The sequence below is a fragment of the Aphidius gifuensis genome, linkage group LG4, assembly GCF_014905175.1.
Source record: "Aphidius gifuensis isolate YNYX2018 linkage group LG4, ASM1490517v1, whole genome shotgun sequence".
In the NCBI taxonomy this organism is placed as follows: domain Eukaryota; kingdom Metazoa; phylum Arthropoda; class Insecta; order Hymenoptera; family Braconidae; genus Aphidius; species Aphidius gifuensis.
This window is the reverse complement of record NC_057791.1, coordinates 631,623-649,600: the sequence shown is the minus strand read 5'-3', so window position 1 is coordinate 649,600 and position 17,978 is coordinate 631,623. Positions and strand designations below refer to the sequence as shown.

General features: G+C 22.9%; 6 protein-coding genes across 8 annotated transcripts; 2 read left to right on the top strand and 4 right to left on the bottom strand.

Moving 5' to 3' along the window:
* Positions 1-1,106: 1,106 nt before the first annotated feature.
* LOC122854229 (putative leucine-rich repeat-containing protein DDB_G0290503) lies at positions 1,107-4,421 on the bottom strand. The gene is made up of 4 exons (XM_044154692.1): positions 4,033-4,421; positions 3,690-3,780; positions 1,588-3,607; positions 1,107-1,504 (listed from the first exon to the last, which is right to left on the bottom strand). The coding sequence occupies exons 2-3, from the start codon at positions 3,745-3,747 to the stop codon at positions 1,593-1,595; spliced, it is 2,073 nt and encodes a 690-aa protein (XP_044010627.1). The 5' UTR covers positions 3,748-3,780; positions 4,033-4,421; the 3' UTR covers positions 1,107-1,504; positions 1,588-1,592.
* Positions 4,422-4,611: 190 nt separating this feature from the next.
* Positions 4,612-5,428, bottom strand: LOC122854228 (MORN repeat-containing protein 4 homolog). Its single transcript, XM_044154691.1, has 3 exons — positions 5,304-5,428; positions 4,950-5,237; positions 4,612-4,873 (listed from the first exon to the last, which is right to left on the bottom strand). The coding sequence occupies exons 1-3, from the start codon at positions 5,311-5,313 to the stop codon at positions 4,725-4,727; spliced, it is 447 nt and encodes a 148-aa protein (XP_044010626.1). The 5' UTR covers positions 5,314-5,428; the 3' UTR covers positions 4,612-4,724.
* Positions 5,429-5,466: 38 nt separating this feature from the next.
* Positions 5,467-9,039, bottom strand: LOC122854227 (MMS19 nucleotide excision repair protein homolog). Its single transcript, XM_044154690.1, has 5 exons — positions 8,648-9,039; positions 6,329-8,553; positions 6,000-6,260; positions 5,759-5,923; positions 5,467-5,684 (listed from the first exon to the last, which is right to left on the bottom strand). The coding sequence occupies exons 1-5, from the start codon at positions 8,739-8,741 to the stop codon at positions 5,490-5,492; spliced, it is 2,940 nt and encodes a 979-aa protein (XP_044010625.1). The 5' UTR covers positions 8,742-9,039; the 3' UTR covers positions 5,467-5,489.
* Positions 9,040-9,305: 266 nt separating this feature from the next.
* On the bottom strand, positions 9,306-12,938 carry LOC122854226 (caveolin-3-like). 3 transcript variants are annotated; one of them, XM_044154688.1, is made up of 4 exons: positions 12,906-12,938; positions 9,835-9,962; positions 9,581-9,760; positions 9,306-9,517 (listed from the first exon to the last, which is right to left on the bottom strand). In XM_044154688.1, exons 2-4 carry the CDS (start codon positions 9,922-9,924, stop codon positions 9,320-9,322), a joined length of 468 nt encoding a protein of 155 aa, XP_044010623.1. In that variant the 5' UTR covers positions 9,925-9,962; positions 12,906-12,938; the 3' UTR covers positions 9,306-9,319. The 3 variants fall into 3 exon arrangements, with proteins under 3 accessions (XP_044010623.1, XP_044010621.1, XP_044010624.1); XM_044154686.1 differs by lacking the exon at positions 12,906-12,938 and adding an exon at positions 10,473-10,549; XM_044154689.1 differs by lacking the exon at positions 12,906-12,938 and adding an exon at positions 10,101-10,152.
* LOC122854225 (suppressor protein SRP40-like) lies at positions 12,495-13,527 on the top strand. Its single transcript, XM_044154685.1, has 3 exons — positions 12,495-12,572; positions 12,835-13,286; positions 13,407-13,527. The coding sequence occupies exons 2-3, from the start codon at positions 12,851-12,853 to the stop codon at positions 13,496-13,498; spliced, it is 528 nt and encodes a 175-aa protein (XP_044010620.1). The 5' UTR covers positions 12,495-12,572; positions 12,835-12,850; the 3' UTR covers positions 13,499-13,527.
* Positions 13,528-16,532: 3,005 nt separating this feature from the next.
* LOC122853680 lies at positions 16,533-17,376 on the top strand. The gene is made up of 2 exons (XM_044154096.1): positions 16,533-16,647; positions 16,926-17,376. Exon 2 carries the CDS (start codon positions 16,942-16,944, stop codon positions 17,374-17,376), a length of 435 nt encoding a protein of 144 aa, XP_044010031.1. The 5' UTR covers positions 16,533-16,647; positions 16,926-16,941.
* The last annotated feature ends 602 nt before the right edge of the window (positions 17,377-17,978 follow it).

Below are 17,978 nucleotides of genomic sequence, written 5' to 3'. Positions count from 1 at the left end.
GATGACAGTGATGATAGCAAGGCTCTATGTACATGTAATTGAAAATAAGTAAAAAAATGAAATTAGTTTTTTTTTTATTAGATTAGACATATATTATACTTTTTCACTGTACAAAACATAAAAAAAAAATAATTCAAAAGAAACATATACATTTTATATGTGCCCCCATGGTTTGATGGTTAATTATATAATTAGAGATGTTATTTTGTTATTTTTTTTTTTGTTTATTATAATAAAAAAATATACGAATATGATAATTTGAAATATATATAATTAGAATTATGATAACAGGAAATAAGACAATTGAATTTATATTTATAAAACAAATAAAAAAAACTTTGATAAATGTTTTTTAAATAGAAAAAAAAAATAATAGCTAGAACAATTGTTTGATGATTGATAATATATTATATTTTGAGTCAAAGAAATAGCATATTGTATTGAGAAAACATAACATGTTAAAAGTTAAATAAATAAATAAATGGTTCTCAACAATTTTGACCAAGGTGCCTCAACATTTATCAAGAATTAATGTTACTGAGAAAGCAACAAAATACATGATGATTTACCAACAACATCAACATGCTCTCCTAGTAAAAACGGAGATTTTCAATGCCCAAATCGAAACATCCATAAAGAATAACTGGATGAAAAGGCAAATGGCGTACTTAGATATCATTGTTTTATCAATTTAAATATATTATTTGACTCTTTTCCCCAAATTTTAATTTTTCGTTAAAAAAACATAATAGACAGGTGTACGTATGTATTTGTATGTGTGTCTTGACGCATAAATAAAACTGCATTTTTCATTTTTTTATTTACCACCACCTCCCATCCACCCACCAGTCAGCCAGCCAGCCATACCAGCCAACATTTCTACCAGAGTGCAATGCAATGCATTGATGATGATGATGATGATGACGCAAAACATGCTGCGTACACATAATAATTGTGTTGTATTTTTTATATTTTTATACTTGCTTATGTTGGCACTGTGATGACGCACTTATTATATATATATTTTCAGGCTCAAGTTGCATCAAAGAACAAAAAACAAAATGTCCATTAAATAATACAAAATTAAATGTTTAAATTGATTAATTAAATTATTATATATAAATTTTAAATAATTTAAAAATTAAATTTTAAAAATTTATCATTATATTTTAATAATTATTTATGTTAAGAATTTAGCTTGTTGGCTTTTTAACACTTGTTAATAATATTAATTGAGACAAACAAAGCACAACAGGCGGCCATATTGCGGTCCAGAAAATCTCTCTTTGTAACAGGAGTACATAAAGCATTGAAGATAACTCTCTTTTATATTTCCGACTCTGTATATATATATTCAATTTGAAAATTTATATTTTTTACTTTAAATTATATATAAATCTTTGGACGACTATTAATTTTTAAATTACAAAAAAATACTAATTATATAATAAATGATTTTAATAATATATTTTATAAATTCTTCAGTGTTGTTTTTAATAATATTCTGTAATGAAAAGAAAAATATATATATAATTTATAATTAAAAAAATAATCATTTAATGTAATTATTAATAATAAAATTCTTACTTTATTTAAACCTCAGTTGATTTACCTATTTTATTAACATTTTTATTTGGAATTAATTTTGAATCATCACCTCTTATGTATTGTCCAACTGGTGATTCAATTGGTTTACCACCACCACAAACAACTTGCCATACAGTACTTTCATTTTTTTTTGTTGATTGCCAAGTACCCGGTGTATTTTTTTCATTATTTAAACAACGAATTGATGTTGATTGTATTTTTTTACGTTCACCAAATACTTGCCATCCACTTGGTGCTTTATTATCATTATTTACAAATTTTGTTAAAGGTAAATCATTTGGTCTTTTTGGATGATAATCTTCTGTTGGTGATGGTGTTGTTTTTTTACGACCCCCAAATACTTTCCATCCATCTAAACTTTTATCACTATCATCAGAAAAACTTGGTGTTAATGTATTTTTACCAGAATCAATTGAATATGATTTTTTAAATTCCACTTGCTTATCATTTGATGTTGCTGAATTTTTTTTTAAATATGTCGGTGATATCCAATTATTTTTTAAACCTTGAGCATTACGTAGAGCCAATTTAGCAGCTGGTGTTTCTTTTGTAATACCAACATCTAAATATCCAACTGATGGTGATAATATATTTTTTGATTTTTGATGATCTACATCAATTTTTTTATCATTTATTATTCTTGTTGTTACATCACGTATATTTTTTTTATGTTCATTAAGATAACTACAATAGTCATTTGTTTTTGATATCATCTCAAACATATTTTTTATTTTATTAAAATTATAACTTGTTTTAATTTCATTTATTGAATTTCTTTTATTTTTATTATTAACATCATCATTATTATTATCATCTGGAAATTCTTTTTTAATTTCATAACAAGTATTACGTTTTTTAACAGCTTCAATCATAATTGAACGATTAACTTCATCTTCTTCAATTAAAAATGAATTATTTAATATATTTTTATCATCAGAAATTGAGCTATGATCTAAAGTTATTGATACACCTAAATCAGTATAATCTTCTGTTATTTCAACTGGTAATTTATCATGCTCATTTGCCAATATTTCTTCTTGTATATTATCACAAATATTTGCATATTTTTTAGACAAGTCACATTTCTCTTCATCATCAATACAACTTGTTTCTAAAATTGATAATAATTTACCAGTAAATTCATTTGGATTTTTAATATAACTTTGTGATAATTTTGTAAATAATTCATCAGGTTTATCATCATTATCATCATCATCAGATTCTTCATTATTATTATTACTATCAATTTGTTTAACTAATCTTCTTAAAAATGGATTAATTGGTTGTGATTTTTCATCACTATATTGAGTAACAAGAGTCTGATAGGCTTGTGATTCAAATGAACTTAAATCATCACTATTTGATACATCAGCTAAATAAGCTGCTGATGTTGATTGACTTGAGCATGAACTTGATGTATCATATTTATTATTATAATTTCTTTCTAGTGGTTTTAAATATTGTCCACTAGCTGTATTTGTTACTGATTCTTTTGAACTTATATCTGAATAATATGATGAATCACCATATAATTCTGTACTATTACATGGACTATTTTCAATTTCATTACGATAATGTAAACCAACTAAATCACCAGCTAAAATTGAACCTTCAATTGTTGTATTTGGCAATTCTTGATTACTATCTTGATTTATAATTTTAATTGATCTTTCACGTTGACGTTTTTCAAGTACCATTACATCTTTACACAAACACATATTTGTCAAATTATAACTACAGCCATTCATATGAATTTTTTGTTCACTTAATAATGTTAATTTTTCTGATGAATCATTTGTTCCACTATTATTAGATAATGATTTTAAAAATTTACGACGTTCAACACTGCTGTGAATATCACGTCTAACGTATGGTGATGATGGAATTTTTATTGACATATATTGTGTTGATGGTGAATGTGTAATATCCTTAAATGCTGATGTTTTTCCAAAAGAATCAATGTATATTTTTGGCGTTGGTTTTGGTGATGATTCTTTACCTAGAGATTAAATAAAAAATTTATAAATTTTACTTGAATTTAGTTGCACCAGCAGCAAAATAAAATAATAAAATATACCAACCATTATTAGCTGGAGGTAAATCCTCAAATCTTTTAGCTCTTCGACGATATTTATCCATGTTTTAATATTTCATTGAACCCAGATCATCATTCTTTAAACAGATGAAAATAAAATACAATTTATATATTTAAAAATGAATAAATATAAACACACACAATGGTGTGTTGTGTAAATTCAAGAAAATAAATATCATTCAGATGTAAATAAAGGGTGCTAGTATCTTTTGTCATTTGTATAAAAATATAAACTATATTATTTTATTTTTTTAAAATATTTTAAAAGTATTATGATTAAAATTTCTATTATTATTATTATTATTATTATAAATAATTAAACAACTTACCTTTAAAAAAATAAATGTCTCATTGATGTTTGTTTTTTATTTTCTTCCTCAAGTGTATTTATTTCAGTCGACAAATATATTGACAACCATTTTTTCCGTATGAAATTATTTGCAAAATGTCTGTCAATCACTTTGTTGAAAAAATAAAATAATATAATTTATTCACTTTATGAGAAAAAACGTGTGACAATGAAAAATCAAAATAAATCGTTTTGTTTTTTTTTTTTGTCAGTTAAACTCACCAACTTAATATTAACGATATTATAAAAATAATTGATATTTACAAATAAATCTTAACCATAAAATGGCTATAAATTTTAATAGATAATAGATAATATTATAAATAAATAATCATGAGGTGTGAAAAACACGAACGCTGACAAATGACTGTTGGTTGGAAAATTGAAGGAAGGTTAACCACCTCTGGAGAACACACACCACGAAGAACAAGAGAATGAAAGAAAAAAAAAAAAAAAAAGAAAAAAAAAAAATAAAGGTGGGGATGACCCTCAATAACCAATCAAATTACTTGACATGTTTTTCTTCTTCTTCTTCTTCTTCTTCTTCTAATAAAATAACAAATTAATTGAATTATCTTTGATCAATTTATTTTTCTTTTTTTTCAAATTAATTACTTCTAATTCTACTGATAAATTTTTTTATCATTTATTTCCTCAACAATTAATATTTATCTATGCTGCTTGAGTACGAGCCATCATTGAAATTTTCTGAGCTTTTTGAACGACATCTGGACATCTTCGTCGACGCATTAAACGACAATCTTGAAAAAATCCTTCATTTCTTGGAAAACCATGTGATCCATCAGCAAATGTAACAAGTCCTAAAATAATCATATTATTTTATCAAAAAAAAAAAAAGCAGCAATTAATGTAAATTTTCGTGATTAATACACTTACCAAGACCCCATATACGTCCACCACGAAATTCACCCTCATATTTCATACCATCAGCACGCCAAAAAACACCATGACCATGAAACCATCCTTGCATAAATTCACCTTCATATTTAGCACCATCTGGAAATAAAACAACACCAAGACCCGAACACAATCCATTTTGAAAACCACCATCGTATCTCATCCCTTCAGCAAGCATTAATGTACCAGCTCCATGTTTCATTCCACGTTCATTCCAATCACCAATGTACTCAGTACCATCATCATATTTAAATGAACCAGTTTTAACTAAATTAAAATATATATTTAATAAGATAATTAAAACACACAAAATAAAATAAATTTAGACATTACCATTAGCCATATTGTTGGTCAACTAACAACTGTATTATTTATTATCTACATCATCTTTTTAAACATGTAATATAAAAAATGAAAAAAAGAAAAATAGAATAAACTAATTAAATTAGATAAATCAATAATTTTATTGAATTAACGACGTTTTTGTACAGTGTTGGTGAATAGTTTATATAAATAAAACTATTCTTTGCCACCAGGTGCATTGATGAGATACCATCTTGTTATTGTTTTTGTTGCTATTTGACGAACAAGACGTTTTGGATCATCCAATGATAATGACAAATTATCCAATACATTTTCTTTGTAAATTTTAATAATATCATTTGGATAATTGCAATAGCTATTTATACAATTTAAAGCTGCTATTCTAATATGCTAAAATTAAAAATAAATTAGTTAAATTAATTTTTTAATTTTATCAATAATATTAATGAGAAGATTTTAATTACCATTTTTTTGTTTTTAACTAAATTCAAACATGCTGGAATAAATGCATCAATTTGTTGAGCAAATATTTCATGTTTTGTGTCAATCATTGGTTTAAAAATTTTTAAAACTAACAAGATGACATTATCATTATCCAGTGAAAGAACTTTTATCAATAATGGTACAATCTGTTGAAAATAAAAATTAAATATATTTTTTAATATTTATAATATTTAATGTAATAATTGAAATATATTAATTTACCTTTGATAAATGCATCAAAAGCAACTCCATTGGTATTTCCTCAATCAAATGAACTAATGCAATTAAATAATTTTGTCTTGAATTTTTCTCCTCAAATTTTTGATATTGCTGAAGAAAATTTTGAAATATTCTTTGTTTATAAAAAATTTTAACATTGCAATGATTATCAATTGACAGTGTTGTTTCATTTTTGTCAATTAAAATGTTAATTTTTTCACCAGCATATTCACCAATGTCCTCCATTTTAAGTGTATTAAAATACTGTAATAATAAATTAATAATTAGATTTGTTTATTAAAAATAAATATATTTAAAAAAAATTAATTTACCATGTCAAGAAAATCTTGTGCACGACTACTGCCTTTGATAATAAGACCTTTGGTTATCCAAGCTAAAAGAACAACTGCCAATTTTTTAATTTCACAAACATTTGATTTTCCCTTCATCTCATCATCCTCACCATCATGAGTTGTCTCTAGAATATCAACAATTTTCTCATGAAATATATTTAAATGTTTGCCAAATTTAATATTTTCTTCCATTTTATTAATCAATACAGCCACCAATTTGCAGGATGATAATGTTGACTGTTCTTCTTGGTTTTCTAAACAAATATTCAATAAATTATCAAGTAATGAATCAACATCATGCAAAAATAAGACACTTGAATGCAGAGGTGTTATTAATCCTTCCAACAGTACAATTTGTTTTGACAACTGTAATACTTGACTATTATAATGTTGATTAATAACATTTTTTTGTTCATCAATATCAAGTTTTCTCATAATTAAACAACAAATTCTCGATATAATATGTATATTTTTGTGATTAACATCAGCTGATGATTTAATTAATCTATCAATAATTTTACAATTATTTTGAAGATAATTATGTATTTTAAATTCTTCATAATTATCAAGTTGAACAAGTCGTTCAATACACAATAAAGCTGTTGAATTAATATCATCAGTAATTGTAGCAGTTTGATCAATAATTTTTGGTAATATTGTTGATGCAACTGATGGAATTGCAGCAATTGATGTTAAAGCATTTATTCGATTGATAATAATTGATGTTGAACAATTTGTTTTACATTTACTAGCATCAATTTCAAGTCTTGTCTCAATGAGTATTAATATTTCTGTTGGATAACACTCAGTAAAAACAGCAAGTACATTTTGACATGGTATCATTAACTCTGATGTTCCAGCATCAATTTCAATACAAATTTTATCATACAATGTTGCTCTTTGTGTGTCATTTAAAAATAATTTTTGATATGATAAACCAATAAATGCTTTGAGCTTCAATGACACTTCATTGCTTGATAATTCATTTAAATATAAACCTGGTATATCTGTCCATGCAAGTGTTGGAACACTTGATATTGCCAATCCATGTGTTGCTGCAATATTTATAAAACCATTTAAAGATTCAATGAGTTTTGCTTTATCAACAATTGTTGTTTTAGTTGTATATTGAGCAAGTAACATTGGTACAAATACAGCTAACACTTGTGTACAACTTTCCTCACAAGATTTAGCAATTGTTTTTAATATTTTTTCAGCTGGATCAAATAAACTTAATTCTATATCACTTAATGATGATTTAACATCAATTATAACAAGTGATACAAATTTTTCAAAAATATTTTTATCTTCTGCAAGTGCTTTTGTAATATTTTCAAGTGCAAAAAGACCAGCTATTTTAATTTCTTGATCATTACCAGGTAATAGCTCAGCTCTAATTAGTGGCCAAAGTTCAGCAAGATGTTCTTTTAATCCTTCAGCACCAAATACCGATGAACTTTTTGATAATAATCTCAATGATTCAATTTTAGCTAATTTAACATTTGAACTTAATTTATCAATAATAAGTGGTAAACAAAATTCAGCAAATTCTGGTATTGCTGATAGACAATTTTCTAAACCATTTGATAATTGTTCACGTGTTACTATTTGATTTTTATTTTGTTGTGATTGTGAATTAAAATCAACTGGAAAATAACGTGATAAACAATCAAACATTTCTTCAGTTAAATGACCAAGTTTAAATGTTTTTATAAAATTTGGAAGAAAATTAAATAAAATAATTAAATTTCTTGGATCAGCTTCTGGATCAATTGATGATAAAATACCATAAATAATATCAGGACCAAATGTTTTTAAATCATCTGATTTTGTATCAAATAATATTTTAAATATTAAATAAATATTTTCACGTGTTTCACGTTCTTCTGATTGACAACGTACATTTTGTGTAATACCATGAAATAATTTAAATGCTGAATCTTTTGTTAAATTTTTCATTTTAACTATTGACAAAATTCCAAATATAATTGATGGTATTAAAGTATGATGATCTTTCAAACGATCACAGTAAAATTTTGCTATTGTATTTGTTTCTTGTTCAGATAAATATTCTGATGACAGTTGTGATAATATTGTTGATAAAAAACGTACGCCATTAAGTCTATCATTTGATTCAGTACTTGTAAGAAATTTGTCAAGTTCAATTATAACTTGTACTAGACTTAATTTTCCTGTTTCAATATCTGAAAATTAATTTTGTTATTAATAATTGTTGCTAAATACTTGTAGATTATTTTTTGTTTGTTTGTTTGATTAATGACATCATCAACAACATACCTGAAGTGGTGATATGGCAAAGTTTGATAAATGCATCATTGCTGTCATTGAGAGCTGATGTTAACTTGTTGGAAATGTCAAATAAATTGGTCATTTTAAAATAAACAATATAACAATATTTATAATATTGTTAACTTTGTAAATATATGATTGATGATGATGATGATGATGGTGATGATTAGGAGTTTAACACAAGTTTTATTTAATTAACAATTGATTGTAATTAAATAATATGAGATTCATGTATTAACTATTTAATAACAATACAATTGTTAGGTAAATATTGTTTGGTAGTTTTTATTATATATTTTTTTTTTATTATATACTTGTGGTCACACGACAAATAAGGCAACAATTGGTGAGGTTATGTTTGACAACACACACACAACTCTTTTTTTTTTTTTAACAAGTGTGCTGTTGGTAAACTTGTGAGCATCAAGTTGATTGGCCATCAAGTTTTTTGATATGAAAATTTTTATTGTTTAAACAATTTGATGAATTACATATTTTTATTTTTTATTTATGGATTATTTATCTTTCGTTTGCTCTAATTTTCTATATTGGGATAGGAAAAAAATACAATTGTTTATATGACCAGCAATGCGTATAAAATTTTAAATCAGTCTTTTTTACAAAAAAAGACAAATAAGTCATACAATTTTAATATAATGTTTAAACAATAAATGCTTCATTTTTAAAATGAATATTATCTGGAATTTTTTGATTTTGTACACGTATATTGTAAAAAAAATAACCAAGTGATTCCATACAAGGACGAATCAATGAATTTGCAAATACAACAAAAAATGATCTCACACTGTTGCATGATATTTTCCAAATTTTAAATAATGGTCCAAGACACCAAATATGCTGCAAATAAAAATACAATTAAAGTACAAAAATTCAAATAAAACAAGTACAATATAAACTCACCTGAAATGACATGCATGCAAATGCAAGACCAAAAAATAATGCACAAATTGGTGCAATAAAAATTGACAAAGATATATAACAACATCCTTTGGAAAAATTAAAACAACTTCTGCTAAGACGCCATGCACATTCTGGACTTCTTATGTTGTCTGGTTCACCGATAACTTCATTAAAATTCACCTGAAAATAATATAATAAATTTTGTTAGTCAATAAATCAATAAATATAAATAATATTTAAATATTTAAATTTACCTGAAGGTGGTCATTTAAATTATTTGGATCTCTATCTTCAAGATCCATTGCACTGTCTGGTCCCATTGATGATCCTGATGATTTTTTCATTTTCGAATATAATTGTTTTTGATCACTCAATATTATATCTTAAATTAAAAATACAGAAAAATAAAATAAATAAAATAAAGAAAAAAAACCTTATCACTTTTAAAAATAGAAAAAAAATTTTTTTATATTGATAATTCACGTTTTTTAAAAAAATAAATTTAACTTGTTGATATTACCTGAGTAAATTTTATTATTTATTTAAAAATTTTATTAAAAATATTAAATAATAATAATAGTAGTATATATAGTTATTGACGAAATTTTTTTTTCTATTAAAACTGAGAATTTTATTTTGTAATGGGGTTGTTGGTGGATTTGTTTTTAATAAAATAAACAGGACAACGGTCAAGGCGTCTGCGCGTTTTAACCGGAAATAATAAAGTATATTAATTATAAAAAAAAATAAAAAAACAATGTAAAAATGAAAAAGCTGTTTCACTGTAATGAAAATTGATATTTTAAATGGATTTTTCTTTTTTATTTTAATCAAGCTTATTATTGATGAATTAATTTAAAAAATTGAAATATTAAATATTTATTTAACGTACTTTTTCCAAAGTTCATGGTCTTACAATGTGTTGCTTGTAAAATTGTCAAGAAAATTTTTTAATAAACTACGACTGTGATTTAACGATACTTGATATTATACTGTCGTTTTTTTTTTTTTTTTTCCAACACTACATAGTCTCAAATAATAGCTAGCTAATCACTAATACTGATAATTTTTTTTTATCTTTTTCTAAACGATTAATCATTGTTAAAAATAAACTACCAAAAAACCTGAAATGATAATTTCAAAAATGAAAATAAAATGGATATATTAATTTATATTTGAATAAAATTATCAAATAAAAAAATTATATATTCAACCTAATTTAGTATCAATGATTGCTAGATAAAAAATAATCAATATTGTATACGGTGAACGACCGCGTTTGTATACATTGGTTCACGTGTCTCTAATAATATTCAAAAAAAAATTCTAAATATATAAATAATTTTAATTCAACGAAATGTGTACTAAATTATTGATCTATTTAAACTACAAATTATTTCCTAAATGTACGAAAGACAAATATAATTTTAATTATATAATTTCTTTTTTAAATAATATATAATTTTTTTTTCTTTTTTAAATTCTATATTATCAACAAAAAATATTGTTGCTACACAAGATGTCACTACTTTCTGTTCAATTGAATAAAAATTGAATTTAAAATTTCGCAAAAACACAATGAAAATTATATATATGATATGATTGATTTTTTTTTCCTTCTATTGTCTTGAAAATAAATTAAATGATTTTCTAAAATAAATTTGAAAGACTTTATTCTTGCAATTATAAAATAAACTAAAATAAATTTCGCGATAATTATTCATTCATATGGGTATAAAATAATAATTCATTATATTTTAAGTAAATTGAATAAATATAAAAGGGATTAATTTTATATTGAAAATAATAACGAAAATTAAAATGAGTATAGTTAAATTTAATTTTAAAATAAACAAAGAATTATATCTATTGTCGTTAAATATATGACTATTATGTTTGTTTAATAAAATTGACAAATAATCACAGACTGAGTCACTCATAATAAAATCCACATGGTGTCTAAATTTATTATTCATATAAATTCAAACAATTCATCAAACAATCAATAAATTATTATCAACAAAAGTACTTGCATCACATATTATTTAAAAAAAATCATATTCAAATGTTACCAAGTGAATGTTTTAGATTATAAATTAACAATATAAAAATAAAAATAAAAAAAAAATCTTATCGTCATTGGCCTTGATTTACTAAAAAAAAGAAAAAAAAAAAAAAACTAATTATTCTTGAGAAATTTAAATAAATAAATTTATTTATTCATTTATTTATTATTATCAATTAGTTTCAAGCATTTTTATTATGTAATATCAATAACAATACTTTTTAAAAATTTTCATTAATTAAAAAATATTATTATTTCTCTTGATGAGCAATGTAATTTTTTTCTTTTAAAATTATTTTTATTATTATTTGTGATTAATTACGACATACATATTAATTGACAGTTAAGTTGAATTCAACATTGATAATATATTATCTATTAATTGTTGAGTTATGACAATTAATAATATAATTAGGTCATTTAAACTTGATATTCCATCTATTTTTTTTGTTCCACTTGAGTAGTGATACATTGTTTTATAATTTTATGCATTTTTATGATAATTTTCACAAGTTGATGGCCTCTAGAAAAACACTCTTGATAACAAATGTATATTTATATTCATTTAGAAATATTTTTCATTTTTAAAATATTTTCATAAATGTTTTTATTTTTCTATTTTGTATGGGTAGTTAAATATTTTCGTGGCCAGTTGTTGATTTTCATATTTTTTCATCGTCAGTATTCTCAATAAAGTCTTACAAGCCACACCTTGTGAAATAAATATATATTAAATTTTCACAAATTTTTTATATTTTACATCATTAAAAATCAATTATTTATTTACGATTAAAAAAATAAAATCATAAAGTAGAGCATTAATTAAAAATTAACAAATTTAATTAAATAAAAATAAAAAAAAATTCAACATTGATATAAGTGGTGAATAAATCAGGATTTTAAATCAAGATTGCCAACTGAAATAAGGTAACTCATTATTCAATAAATATAATAATGCAATAATAATGAATTAAATTAATTTTCATATATAATTTATTTAATAATATATATCTATTATCAATCGAGAGTAAATTTTTTTTTAAAAATTAATTCAAGCTATTATCAGTAAATGTTTAGATAAAATATAAATTCCTGAATACAAAACAAAAAAAAAAAAAAAAAATAAGAAATGTTGTAAATTATTATTTTTATTATTGAAATAAATGAATTTTTAATTTTTATTTTTCAGATATATTTATTTAAATATGCCACCATTAAAATCAAAGTGTGTTCTTGCCAAGAAAAAATATAAAAACAAACCAAAAAAAGTTGAAGCAAGCAACAAGTGTTGTTGTGCAGTAGCACCTGGAGCAAATGACTCATCAACCTCAACCTCATCATTATCAACAACAACAACATCAGCTGACTCGTCAATTACATCATCCAATGATGATGAATACACATCATCATCATCATCATCACCAACATCATCATCAACATGTTCTTGTTACTCAGATTCTGATATATCTGATGATGCATTTGATGAAGCAGCATGTAAATGTGGTGGTACCACTATCGACACTGATAGTGATGCTGCAACGCAATTAATGAGAAAACGTGGAGGTAAAAAAAAAGCTCAAGCACGTGCTGCTAAATTATGTGCTAAAAAATCCAACAAAAAAAAAACAGCTCGTCGTGAAAGTGAGTATTATATATATTATATTAAAATAATAAAAATAAAATGTATTTTTTTTTTATTTTTATTAACAACTTAATTTAAATAATATTTTAATCATTTATTTTTTTTTCTTGTCATTACAGAGCATTCAACTTCATACTGTTCATCTGATTATTCTGATGATAATGATTACTGCTGTGCACCAAAAAAATCACGTCGTAAAGGTTGTTGTTAAATTTAATATAAAAAATAAAATTAAAATAAATTCATTTAAATGCTGGTCATCTAATAAATTGCTATCAATTATAATTTTAGAAATTATTTATATTATATTTTGAAAAAATTTTAAAAATATTATATTAATAAATTAAATTGAGAATATTGTAGTAATAATCATTAAAAATATAATAAATTATCAAGTCTTTTATAAAATTATTGAATAAATAAAATAAAGATAAATATATATTGAAAAAAAAAAAAAAAACATTATTAAATAAATAAATAAATAAAAATTTCTTGAAACATCCAAATGTATTATTAAATGATATAAATAATGCATACTTGCAATATTCATTAATAAAATAATAACAATAATAATAATAAAAGTGATAGTGATATATTATTATTGAAGAGTATAATAATATTATTAACGAGTCGTTGGCTTCTTCATCATCACAAATTAAATACACACACACACACATAATAATTATTAATAGAATAAAATAAAATTACTTAGACTTTTGTTATGTCATTAATATAAATATTTCCTTACAAAAGCTATTGTTAATTGAAAATAATTTAAACAATAATAAAAATAAATATTTTATAAAATAATATGATAAAATTTTAAATATTTAAATTTTATTATTATTCATAATATTAAGGATGTATCTGATATATTATTCCAAGAAAGCAAGTCTAGGATAAGATAAAATTAAATATGACAGCTGTCGTGACATCCTGTTGAATTTTAGTAGAAAAAAAAAAAAATAAATAAATAAAAATAACACAAAATAAAATAAAACTTATTGGGATAAGAAATTTTTTTTAAAAGAATATTTCAAATTGTTTTTTTTTTTTTTTTTTTAAATAAATAATAATTTGATTGAGAAGTGAATTGATGTTTTGAGTGTAATGTTAAATGTTTCTCAATGGAGATAATAAATTTATTTTTTAATTATAATAATACAAATGTATGTTTATCTATTGTTTAAATACAAGTTTAATTTTAATTTATTAAGTCACGTGCAATATTGACAACAACGTGCTTGTTACTCAAAAAAAATACTCCATTTATTTTTATATATATTTATTTTTATGTTGCATATTGTGACATAATAATAACTACTTGTTGTGCATAAATATTATTATTATTTTCAACAAGTTTAACGAGAAATTTTCACTAAAATATATTTAAATAAAAAAAAAGTATATATTGATTAAATTTATTTTTCTATTATCACTATTGTTGGAAAATAATTTTGTACATTATGTACCTTTCTCTATATAGTTGTTTTGCTATTTATTTTTTTAAAATTTCTATTTTCATTTTTATTATTTCTATATTATCGATTTGTAACTTTCTTTGACCTCTTTATTTTTTCTCGATTACTGTTTGTATATATTATTAAAATTATTATTTTTGATACTTTTTAATTTTCAAAATATATATTACAATTGGTTTTTAAATTTATTTTTGTATAATAACTTTAATCAAGAAAATTTTCTGATATATTATTACAGTTTTTTTTTAATGTGTAATTGTTGGGTTATCCATTTACCCTGTGTATCATTGAAATTGTAATGAGGGAGAATAACCAAACAACAATATATAACATAAATAAAATAATACATGTAATAATACAAGGTCGAGCAGTTCGAGGCCCTCGAGGTCGACTGACTCTTATAAAAAAAAAATAAAAAAAGTAGCTGATATTATAATTTATTATTCAGGACAATATCAAAATTAGTCACGATTTGAATGTTACATTAAATTCGAAAAAAAAAATTCCACCAAATTCAATTTGAATTGAGATGAAAATTTGAAATGAAAAAATAGCCATATATTTAAATAAAAAATGTTAATTTTCAAATAAACAATATTTGATTGAGAAAAAAAAAAAAATATTAAAAAACAAATTTAATGTTGTTTGCAATATTGAGGTCTTAAATATTTGACGTAACGGCAAATCATTGAGAGAGGGATATATATTGCATTAATGAAAAGTAGGTTTCTGGAGCATGTATACAGAGCGAGATAGAGAGGAAAATAAATACTGCAACATATAATACATGTTATATATATATTATATATGTACAATATTTATCTATATCTATCTGCAGTTGAGGGTGATGACAAGAATTATGCGAATCAACGCCCGAAGGTTTAACTCTTTTTTCTCTGTCTTTTTTATTATTTATTTATTTTATAACATCTATGTTATATTTTTTATATATATATATTATTTTTAATGTCTTTCTTTTCGTCACTAACATATTTTGCAAATAAATAAAAATGATAAGTTATTGTAGTTTTAGTGACATGTGAGATAAGTGTCGAAGGACGAAATGACGATTGGAAGAATTGGGCCAAGAGTATGTAATCACTATTTCAAGTACATGTTTATATGATATCGTATATAGAAAAAATAAAAAAATAAAATAAAAATAGTATATGAAAAATTAAATGGAAAATTAAAATAATTGATTTTTTTATATTTAGGAGACAATAAAATATATATATTATTTATTTTTAATTGTGACGTACACGAGGATTGTATTGTCTTTTATTTTTATTAATTACGTAATTCAATTTTGTAAGACTACGATCATCTCTTTCATCAGTATATTTAATCGTTAAATAATGTTTATTTTTTTTTAAATTTAACTATTGTAAATAAACACATACGTCAATACAAGTTTTTTGTGTTCAATAGCTGTAGAATTTAAATTTTTATATGAAAAATAATAAATTTAAAAATTCATTGCTTCATCATGTTTTTCATATGAAATATCATTACTACTGTCGTTATTCAGAAAATAAAATAAATAATTTAAATTTTCATTTAAAACCGCATGTAGCTTATAATAAAATTATAAAAAATAAAAATTCTTGGAAGTATCAGTTGATTAGATATAATTATTTTCACCGATAAAAAAAAAAAAAAAATACATATACTTTTTATTTTTCTTTCACGTATCAACTTCAAAACACATTTGGGATAATCTATTGTTATTTTTTTCATTTTTATCAGTTAATGCTTAACACGTTTTTGGGCTAGGACGTATATTTATTGATAGCTCTGTCAAATAAAAAAAAAGAAAAACTTTTAAAGTTAAAATTCAGTGCTAAAAGTAAAGTCAGTGTCAATAGAAATTACCAAGGTAAGAAAAAATAAAACACCTATAAATATTATTAACAGTATACAAATGCGTATTGTTTTAATAATTTGTTAAAATAAAAATTATTTAGTGGCACTCTTTCAAGCTTTTGGGGAATTATTTTTATACAAAATTTAATGACGAGACATTAATAACGAGTCACGAGCTATATTTATATTATTATTCATCAATTTTGACAGCAGTTAATATCAATAATAATAACAACACATTTGTTTATCATCTTTTTTATATAAAAAAATAAAATTTAAATTATTCGACAGATTCAAAATAGATTTAATGGAGGAACAATCATTTGTCGATATAGTATCTTCAAATGGATATTCACCAATATCCACAGCAATATGTCAAAAAAACTGGAACATGGTCGTGGAATTATTGCCAAAATGTCAACCTGAATATGCTATAATTGATCAAATTTATGAACCATTGATGGAATATATATCTGAAGAAAATAATAATAATAATATGAGAAAATTATTTGGCATGTATTTGTCATTTGCCCTGATGAAAAATCCAAAATCAACAAGTCAACATTTTAAATTATTGGATCGTCAAGTTTCTATTGTTGAATTATTTGAAACTTCATGGAAAGAAGTTATAGATTTAGCTATTAAAATTAAATATGATTTAGAAAAAGATAGAGCAATAATTATTGAAGAAGATAAAAAAAAAAAAAAATTATATTTTATACCCAAGTGTCGTGTATTGTAATGATAATAATATAATAATAATAAAATTTGTTTGATAAAATAATGATAAGGTGTTTTTAATTTTTATCATTTAAATGTAATTGAGATTTTACTTATTTATTTTCTCATAATTAAAATGTCCATTGTTTTAAGCATTGATAATTTTATATTTCGTGCAAGTTGGCTGTTTCGAAAGGTCAGTTTTAAGATTTCGTAAAAAATAATTAGACAAGTTGTATTGATAGAAAAAATTTTAAAAAATAAGACGTTGCTTTGTTGCATTTGTAATTAAATTTTTCATATTTATTAATTTGACATGGAATAAATTGAAAATAAAAAAAATAATAACGTAGGTCATGTCAATAATAAATTAAATACATTACATCATCATCATCATCATCATCAGAATAGCCATCATGTTGAAAAATAAAAAAATCATCGCATAATGTATCCTGATAAGCCACTTAATTCCAAAAAAAAAAAAAATTGTTTTTGATTTTTAAATTTATACAAAATAAACAATAAATATATTATTAATTTGTAAAAAAAGTATAATAATCTTAGAAAACAAGAAAACAACACAGTGATAAAGAGAATTTTTGAATAAATTTCATTGAGAGCCTT